Source organism: Centroberyx affinis, unplaced genomic scaffold (genome assembly GCF_046629955.1).
Source record: "Centroberyx affinis isolate AG114_WGS23_722 - 3 ecotype Tasmania unplaced genomic scaffold, CSIRO-AGI_Caff_v1 ptg001293l_1, whole genome shotgun sequence".
Lineage (NCBI taxonomy): Eukaryota > Metazoa > Chordata > Actinopteri > Beryciformes > Berycidae > Centroberyx > Centroberyx affinis.
In genome coordinates, this window is record NW_027279799.1 from 467,489 (window position 1) to 477,344 (window position 9,856).

The 9,856-nt window shown below is 44.4% G+C and overlaps 1 protein-coding gene across 1 annotated transcript in view; it reads left to right on the forward strand.

The window, feature by feature from the left end:
* The window catches only part of lars2 (leucyl-tRNA synthetase 2, mitochondrial), a 33,712-nt gene extending 25,098 nt beyond the window's left edge, over positions 1-8,614 (forward strand). Inside the window, exons 14-21 of the mRNA XM_071525466.1 lie at positions 610-747; positions 880-983; positions 2,328-2,507; positions 2,913-3,082; positions 4,157-4,234; positions 4,368-4,479; positions 6,174-6,301; positions 8,315-8,614. Coding sequence (XP_071381567.1) covers positions 610-747; positions 880-983; positions 2,328-2,507; positions 2,913-3,082; positions 4,157-4,234; positions 4,368-4,479; positions 6,174-6,301; positions 8,315-8,494 — 1,090 coding nt within the window. The 3' untranslated portion in view covers positions 8,495-8,614. The remainder of the gene's footprint in view (positions 1-609; positions 748-879; positions 984-2,327; positions 2,508-2,912; positions 3,083-4,156; positions 4,235-4,367; positions 4,480-6,173; positions 6,302-8,314) is intronic.
* Positions 8,615-9,856: the final 1,242 nt, after the last annotated feature.

The window sequence follows — 9,856 nt, forward strand, 5'->3', positions numbered from 1 at the left end:
CTGTAGTATAATTGTATTTTTTTTTTTTACCTGTGTGTGAGGGTGAAGGAACCAGCGAGAGCGAGGAGCCTTCAGGATGCTTCTGTAGCACTGGTGTCTCCTGTTCACTTCCTCTCCCTGGATCTTTCTGTGTCAGATTCATCCTGCCCCCTAGAGGATATGGATATGCATAACTAACAGAAACAACACATATGAACCTCTGACATCTGACAAAGGTTTTTCAAGTAATAATTGGTGACATTTTTATATAAATAAAAGCACAACACTATAGTGATTCAACATGAGCAGTGATGGCTGAACAGACAAAGAAAAGAGCGGCACCTGCAGAAACTCAAACTTCATCAACAGAATAATCCAAGGAAAAAGACGCCACAGTCCTGAGAGGTGATCTCTGGGAAGTGCAGTGCAAAAACACCACATCAATGACTTCACTTAGCACAGAAGATGTCCCCAAAATCAACATAAAACATAGATCTCGCATATTACCACACTTCCCATCTTCCTTTTGTTGTTGCGTTTTAATCCAACATTCATTCCAGCATTCAGTCCCAAGAATTCAGTGAGGGCTTGACAGTTTACGACGACCCTAAACTAGCTGTTCCCCTCCAGGCCTTTTGAGCGGCCGCTAGCGGACCACTGGCTGCCTGTGGATGTGTACATCGGAGGGAAGGAGCACGCCGTCATGCACCTGTACTACGCTCGCTTCCTCTGTCACTTCTGCAGGGACCAGGGCCTCGTGGCTCACAGGTGGAGTACACAGCACCTTATCTGCTCTTACTGTGCATGTGCATTTATATGGGGGTGTGTGTGTGTGTGTGTGTGGATGATGGTGGTAGCTTGTGCATGTATTAAAACCAGATCCCTCCCTTTGCCTTTCAGGGAGCCTTTTAGGAAGCTGCTGGTACAGGGTCTGATCAAGGGCCAGACATTCAAACTGGCAGACAGTGGCCAGTACGTAAAGAGAGAAGACATAGACTTCACAGGTACTCACTATCCGAATCTGCAGAGTGTGTGAATGTGACACGTGTTCATCAGATGGGAGAGGGGCTCCCTCCCTGTGGCTGTGCCAGATAAAACCGCTCATAAAGACACAATAATCATGGCAGTCACGGTTAAAAGAAATCGGCAGCAGTGACTTTATTTTTTGTGTTATTTGTGTTATTTTAACCATAGAACGTAATGAAATCAATATCCCACCTCATCCCTAAACTGCTGCTTGTAGCGATCCCTCTCTGTTTTGTGCTCCATTGCTTTCCCAGATTACTCTGAACAAAAGTCAAATTAGAGGAGGTCCTTTGAAGAAACGTAAGAGGTCTTTTCTCTTTATGCCCTTACAATCTCTTTGAATTGGTTTCCTGCTTGAGGATTTTCAGCTGCTCTGTATTGCTTGGTAACAGGATAAACAGGAGCTGGTGGTGGCTTTACAGAGAGAGGGAAGCCTCTCGTTCCCAGCATTAAAGACTCAGACAGACTCTTCTTTTCTGAAGCACTTCTATTCTGAAGTGCGACAGACGAGTAGCGAAGATCCTCTAATCAGATGGACTCCTGCAGTGAGCGTATAGATCAGGAAATGAGCTGACACTATGACAGATCAATCCACCAGCACCTCCTAGGTTTACATCTTAGTAAGCAGTGAGGTAGCTAGGCCCAATATACATACAGTATCCTTTATGTGTTTTTTGGCATATTACTCTCCTGTGCAATGCAAAACGTAGACCCTCTTCTTCCTGCTTTTACTGGAAATTTATGATCTGGTTTATTTTTAACATCACTGAAGAAACCTGAATATTGTACAGAGCACACAACCTTTAACTTACTCATAATAACAAGTAGGAGAAGGGGAAGAATAAGAAAAGGAAGAAACTTTATTTATATAGCACTTTTCAAAATAGATACAAAGTACTTTGCCAACAGTAAAACCAACTAAGAGCCAGTGGTGGAGTACTAGAATGTCCTACTCAAGTAGAAGTACTGTTACTTTGCTGATATTTTACTTAAGTAGAAGTAAAAGTACTGGTGTAAAAATCTACTTAAGTAAAGGTAAAAATGTAGCTCATTTAAAATGTACTCAGAATAAAAGTTGCTGAGTCACTTTTTAGAAAAGAGAACATTGTTAGATGTGATCGTCCAGTTCAAACTAGATTCTTTTAATTGGAAAAATTATTTCTTCTTTGTTGACTGATTGTTCACCGTGAATGGCTCCACAATTAGCCAATTTACGATGGTCCAGGTTCTGATGCTTATGCGAATTTGTACTGTGTAATGGTTGTTAAAATGTTCAATCTGTTTTTCCTCCTGACCCCTGACTCTTCACCTTTGCCTGCTAGGTGAGGAGCCGGCGGCGCTGGGCGGCGGTCGTCTTGAGGTGACGTGGGAGAAGATGAGTAAGTCCAAACACAACGGGCTGGACCCCCAGGAGGTGGTGCAGCAGTACGGCATCGACACCGTCCGACTCTACATCCTTTACGCCGCGCCGCCCGAACAGGACATCCTCTGGAACATCAAGAGTGAGCCGAGAAAACTACAGCAAACCACTAGACATGAAACCCCAGACAGAGACAATGATGTGATGCTGATAGGTCGATTATGTTAGTTGTTTGGTATTCCCAGTGTGTGTGTCAAGGTTGATTTCAAAACACTATGTATGCATTTTGAGAAATTAATGACACCTCAAATTTATTATTCAACATTTTTTAATTAAGGATGATGTTATCCTGAAACATGTTACAATTTGATCAGTTTTGTAAGATCTTAGGTATGCTAATAATGTAATTTATATTCCATAGTAAGTTCTACTTTTATGCCAGCAATCAGTTTCTAAGAGAAGGTGTTTCAAATGTTCAATATCTCATTTTGGAAGGATACTCCTCACATGTTTATATAACCATGTTTTTGTGTGTTGCCCCCCTCAGCGGACGCCCTTCCTGGGGTTCTGCGGTGGCAGTCTCGCCTGTGGCAGCTGGTGACCAAACTGAGGGGGGCGCGGCAGCTTGGAGACGTCCCGGACCCCTCCCGGCTGAAGAAGAAAGAGCAGACAGAGACCCGCAAGATCTGGGAGAACAAGAACTATGCTGTTGAACAGGTAGAAGCATTACAGCCTCAGAGTGTCTATGCTTTTATTATTATAGTGTCTAGTGGTGGTGTAGTGTACTCCTAAATACATGGCTGAAAATGTCTCACAGTGGCAGGTTATTTCACGCTGATATATAGCACTAATCCTGACCAGTGGGGGTCGCTAATGGACTCATTTTCAAACTACCAGAATCCACGCCAATGTGAGTAAGCAGATTCATAAATGTACATCTTCCTACAGTAAGATAGGTGATGCTTTCTCACCCTGTTGCATGAATCAGCTCTATTTTAAAATCTCTTTCAGCTGAATCATGTGTAGTCTTATTTTTAATGTGCAATCTGACATTGCAGTCCTTTAGTTCCTTCTCCTGATGCTCAGACTGTACTTTGAATAGACTGAATGAATAGGTTGTACTTTCATGAGGCATGCTAAGACCTCAGTTACAACAAGACGCATAGCATGGTTCAAGGTAAGATGCCATTCATTATGCAGTCCTGCAGTGATGGAGATCCAGCCATTCCATCCAGTGCTGAACATCCATCGTAACCTGAAACCCCAAGAGTAAAGAGCAAGAGAAGAAGGCGATGGAAATTGATTTTAAATCCACTCACTCTCCTTTCACACTTTATAAATAGACTCCTTTCGCCACCAGGTTTGATTCTCTCTCCCCCCCCCAGGGCCGGTGCTTTTTAAAGGACCTCAGGCTGTTTGCCCTAAGCCCCCAAAGCCGGGGCCGTCCTTTGATCTGCCCGACAGAAAAGCCTCGGTCATCGACCTCCTCCCGAGAGCCCCTCCCAAATGGGCTCTTCCCAGAAGGCTAAGCAGTGGAATGATCACATGCCTTCAGCTGCTCCACATGGTGATAACAGGGAGGAGGCTTTTCTTCTGGGACTGTTATTGTTTTCCAATAACTCTACAGAGGCAGACTGACTGTGAAATATTCCATGACACAGACTTCCCATCAGGAAGCGTCCGTTTGTCCAGCGCAGGCAGCGGATGCAAAGCGGACCAAAATAGAGTTTAAAGGCAGTGTTGTGTTAACTGACAGTCTCACCTAGTTTTTGTTTTTGGTTCTGTTTCCAGGTCACAGCTCACTTCACAGAGGATTTCCTTTTCAATGCAGCCATTTCTCGTCTTATGGGACTTACCAATACACTGACTGTGAGTGACACTGTGGTGACTGGAAATAAACACACAAAGCTTATCCTTACTATGTGCTTATTGTATGCACCGAAAATCAGCTTTTTAACGCTTGTGTGTGTGTGTGTGTGTGTGTGTGTGTGTGTGTGTTCAGAGTGCTACAGTCATGGTGGTGCAGCACAGTGTGGAGTTTGAGGAAGCTCTGGCTGCACTGGTTGTGATGACGGCGCCCATGGCTCCTCACTTGGCTTCTGAACTTTGGGCAGGTTGGTGTCCTTCAAATTACACACAGATAATACATTGTACACACATACACGCACACACACACACACACTGTACACACTCAGAGGACATTGTGTGGGAGGACAGAGGAGGATGAAAGCTAATCATGCACAAATATAACTCTTTCCTAATCATATGATAAATCCTGGAATGGCTACTTTAGTGCAAGATGTCACACGTCTTAATAACACAGCAGTGTGCCAAATGTACGCTGTTCACTGTTAGAGCCACTAGCATTTTCCAGAGGGACAGTGACAAAGGTACAGTATGTGAAGTTTAGGGTAAAATTAGGTTGTTTCTAGGATGAGAGGAAGTTGCCTCAGAGAGATGTAATATTGACACTGCCACTTGTCTACTACCAATGTTGTTACAACGCCCTGGTGATGTAATCAGCAGCCATTAAGTGTGAGCAGTGACACTGAGCATTTTGCCCTGTTTATACTTTTTCATTAATTTATATTATTGCCATACCTACTAGACAAATCAAATCTAAAAGTACAGTTCAGCTGAAATGGGCTGAATATCCTTCAGAGGAAAATGAAAGAGGTGATGTGAGATGTGTTAGAAAACAAACCAACAAACAATAAAAGGGAGGATCTGCAGTCAGTTTAGTGGCTTAGTGTGGAAGCTTGGCCTCACACGGGCCTGCAGGAAGTCCCTTTATTGTCGTAGCCACACGTACACAAACTTTCTGCACAAGGCAGAGGGCTCCGGAAAACCATATCCTCCAGCTGATAGCCACAGTCAGGGAATCTGACACACGAGTGCTGACGGGAAGAGGTGTGTGTGTCTGAGTGTGTGTTTTTGTATTTCTGTACTTGTGAGGACTACATGTCTTCACAAGGATAGAAAGATAAGGACAATATGAGGATATTTTGCTTATACTCACTTCTTTAAGTGACTATTTTGAGGTTAAGACTTGGGTTTAAGGTTAATCTTAGAATTAGGATCAGGTTTTTGTTTAGGGTGAGGGTTAAGGCTAGGCATGTAGTGGAGAGGCTTAAGGTTAAGGTCAGGTGTTGGGGAATGCATGTAGTCAATGAAGGTCCTCGAAGGTCCTCACAAGTACAGTAATACAAACATGTGTTTGTGGGTCAAGGGGCAAATCCATGAACAGGACATACAGTCCAGGGACATGTGACCCATGCTGCAGTCAACCACAGTGTACTTTGTACTTTTCACTCTCGCTCGTTGTGTGTAACACACAAACACAAACACACACACACACACACACACACACACACACACACACACACAGAGAGCACAGGATAGAGGAAGTTCACATCCTTCCCCTGTGCCTCCTGTGCTACGTATGCTTGCTTGTTTAAGCAGGCTGTTGTTTACCCTCCCACCAGATCACTTTTCTCAGTAATATGGAAAAACAAGCTGAAGAGAAAGCAAAAGGAACGTCATGCCCAGTGGTTTGTCTGGCCTGAACCACTTGACTCTGATATGGTCTATTTTCGTGCCATAATTTTCACCCCACTCCTTGGCTGGGATGGTGTTATGGCTGTGTTTAATTTACACAAAAGTTTCCTAGCACCTTGGAATCAGCACGCAAGACCAAATTAGATCCAATTTTGACTGACCTTTATAATGTGGTGGAAATCTCCTCAGTGTCATAGTAACGGGTGTTGTGGGCGTTGTTCTCCTGTGTTTCCTGCCGGGTCTCCCGCAGGTCTTTGCCAGGTGAAAAACCCCCTCAGCCTCCTCCTGTCGCGGAGAGGAGACGTGCTGCAGCAGCCTTGGCCCTCGGTGGACCCAGAGTACCTGCAGGTCCCCGACTTTGTGGAGCTGGTTGTACGGGTAAGAACACACACACACACGCACACAGATCAGATAGATGATAGATGTTTTTATGTTGTTGTTTTTACTTTCTGCTGCAAGGTGAATTTCCCTAGAAGCGACAATAAAAAGAACTGAACTGAATAAATCTCTGAAGCCCTGCCTCTCACACATTCAGTCAGCACACACTGTCTTCAGTCTCATTTGCACATCCATCCATCCATCCATCCAGACTTTCTTTCTTTTATTCTTTGCTCACTCACATATTTAGAATTACATACATAGCTATATTAATAGGCATATGCACATGTTTGCTCTTATGAGCTGGCATTTTCACTCAAACTCTCCATTCTTTAACCCAAAGTCTTAGGTCCATGATTACATTCATACTCTGTAATTTTCAAAAGAGCCTATGATTAGCGTGTGTGTGTGTGTGTGTGTGTGTGAGTGTGTGTCTGCACGTGTGTGTGTTTGTGCGTCTGCATGTCAAGTGGTCGGCTTCAGGCTAAATAGACAAGTGGTAAATAATTAAAGGCCAGGAACAGAGCAACCATGTTATTCCTGACTCACTGTCACTCTCTTGCTCTCATTTTTTGTACCCTTTTCTCCCTATGTGCTCATTCACACAAACAGTGAAAAACCCAGTTTGGGAGTGTGTCATCATCAAGGACGAAAGTGTGTGCGCGTGTATGTGTGTGCTTTCTAGGGTATGCAGCCAATCAGTGAGAATACCCAGCTGTGGTGGGCTGGTTCAGGAAATCAGCAGTGATCAGATCAAAGCACCTTGAGCGCATGCCCACATGCTAACGCTCGCTTATGCATGTGCACAGATATTCATTCATCTGCACTCACACACACACACACACACACACACACACACACACACACACACACACACGCCAGTCTTCACAGTGCCCTACATGCTGGTGCAAATTCCAAACGTTGACTCAGTTAATAGCTAAAAGCTGAAACTGCTTTAATCTTGACTGCTTTCTCTAGCGGGTCTTTTCCCCTGAGAGAGCCCTCTAATCCTTTCAAACACGTATGAGGTGTGATGACAGAAAACACAGTCAGCTGACTCACAGCACCTGTCTGTCACCAGTTGTTTTCTGTCTCTGTACTCTGACAGAGGGAAAAGAAGAAAAAGAGAAAAATGAAAAGAAACTGGAGTGTGCCTTATGTGTGTGTGTGTGTGTGTGTGTGAAGCTCTCTCTCTCTCTCTCTCTCTCTCTCTCTCTCTCTCAGCTCTTATTCGCTGTTTCTAGTGCTTCTAGTGAAAGGGATACTCCACCCAGTAGACCTATTGAATTCTGGCTCTGTGGAATATCCACGTTTTCATTTCTGCCTTCTTGTTGTTGGTTCATCTGTCCTCGCATACTGTTTAATCCTATGAGTCGCGTCTCCTCACACACACACACTCACACACACACACACACACACACACACACACACACACACAAGACACAGACGTATATTCTTTGAGCCCCTGGTGCTTGATGAAGACGGTGTTGGTTTTGCTCTAGTCGGAGCTCTTTCTTGTGGGCTTCCCCAGCTCTGCGGAGGCAACCTCACTTCCTCTGTCCTCTAATCACTGCCTTGGGTTTGTCCCAGAGGGCAGGCCAAGGTTGAGTGGCCTCACACACAGGCACGCACACACACACACACCCACACACTCATACACACAGCATATGTAGACGTGCGCATAAACAAGCCCTTGTGCACACATACAAACTGTCTCTCCGCTGTGAAATAGAGCCTCTGCTTGACCCACTTGCTTATAAACATACAGAGCATGAGGACTCTTCACACAGTATTAGAGAGGATAAGACTGTCTGCCCTTCCCATATCTACCACTAACTATATGTTTTAGATGGTTCGGTGTACATGTACAGTCTACACAAAGTGGTGGAGGAGAAGCATAGTCTGTTTGTTATTTTGGGTCTTTGGGTTTTGGGTCAGAGCTAGAGACTATTCGAAAGCAGAATGTTTGACGAGAACTTTTCTCATCGCTCCGTCTCTAATTCGTATCCTCAGATAAACAACAAGGTATGTGGGACTGTGGCGGTGCCTCTGCAGATGTCCCGGGACGCCGAGCGGGTGCAGCAGCTGGTTCTGGAGAGCCCACTCGGACAGGAGCTTCTAGGCGACCGCAGGATCAAGAGAGCCATCCTCTCCCCCAGGACGGCCCTCATCAACTTCCTTATCGACGAGTGATGTTTGCCGATCCTCCACGGTTTTTGTAACTATTGGACTAACTGTTGTTTTTATGTTATAAATTAAGACAGGGTGAAAGGATGAAAGTCAATTTGTATAAAATGTCATCAGTGAAATGTAAATATAATAAAATAAGCATTTTATTTATATGTTTGGAATAAGTTTTTGAAAGGAGAATTAATTTTCTCCTTTCTATGGACAATAACAGTCTTTGCCAAGTGAGACACAGCATCTGTCTCTCTGAGATCATCCTCCATTTTACAGTCAAGTCCAATCAGACCAAAACACCGCTTGAGATTCCAGCCATCATTCAGATTCCTCCAGTCTTTTATAACACTGCTTACAGCATCATGCTTCACATCCAGAACCACAGCTTCACACCTCTCCGTTTGCCCTGCCTGTCTGCTCTGTGTCCTGGCTGACCCAGCACCATACATGGGCTGCTGTCTGGTTAGTCAACACGGCCGGGCCGGTTGAATACAACGTGACGGTCTGTTTGGCTTCTCGGCCTGCCGCTCTGCTCTGTGGCTCATGTTCTGGATCCGTCACCATCAGCACTTCTGTTGGAAGTCACTGAAGAGTCTAATGTGGTAATGTGGGACTTTTTAACTCTCCAGCATAACACTGTTGTCGATCGTTCTGTTTGCGGTAATCCAGCCGCAATGCTGCACCTTGCCACTGCCAATACCTATTCATTAGCTCTGTGTCAGTGAACACAGTGTGACTAGGGATAGGGACACTTAGGGCTGGGCGATATGGTTGAAATCAATATCATGATAATAACAAGGATTTTTTTTCGAAATGGACATTTTAGGTGTGATGTCAAACAAAACAGACATTTTCAAATTCCTTAAAATGTTTCATACCTCATTTTGTCAGAGTTTTTAATAAACTTTGCTTGTTATCATCAATTTAGACAGCAGACCTGTGTCACGATATCCCAAAATCTCCATATCCTCACGATATGGTTCCACTAAAAGACGATAAACGATAATATTATTATCACTCGGCCCTAAGTTTGACTGAAAACTATTAACTAAGTATTTAGAAGTTGCTCCTCTCAATATTGGGCCAACATGAGTCATCCATTATCACGGTCGTGGCAGAACACTAATGCCGGCAGCACTGAAAAGTATCCCATGTTTACACCCACCAGCCTCTCTGTGAAGGCTGAGTGAGTAAGCAGCAGTTGTTTGTTATTTGATATATACCAGTACTAGTCTTTCAGGACTGGCAGCGCCCCCACCTCTCCTATTAATCCGACCTTTCCGATAGCTCTTCCTTATGTAATGTCTGATGCGTTGACCAGCATCACTGCACCCGTTCCAGTGTGACTGAACAAGGGGGGAATTTGATCTCTCT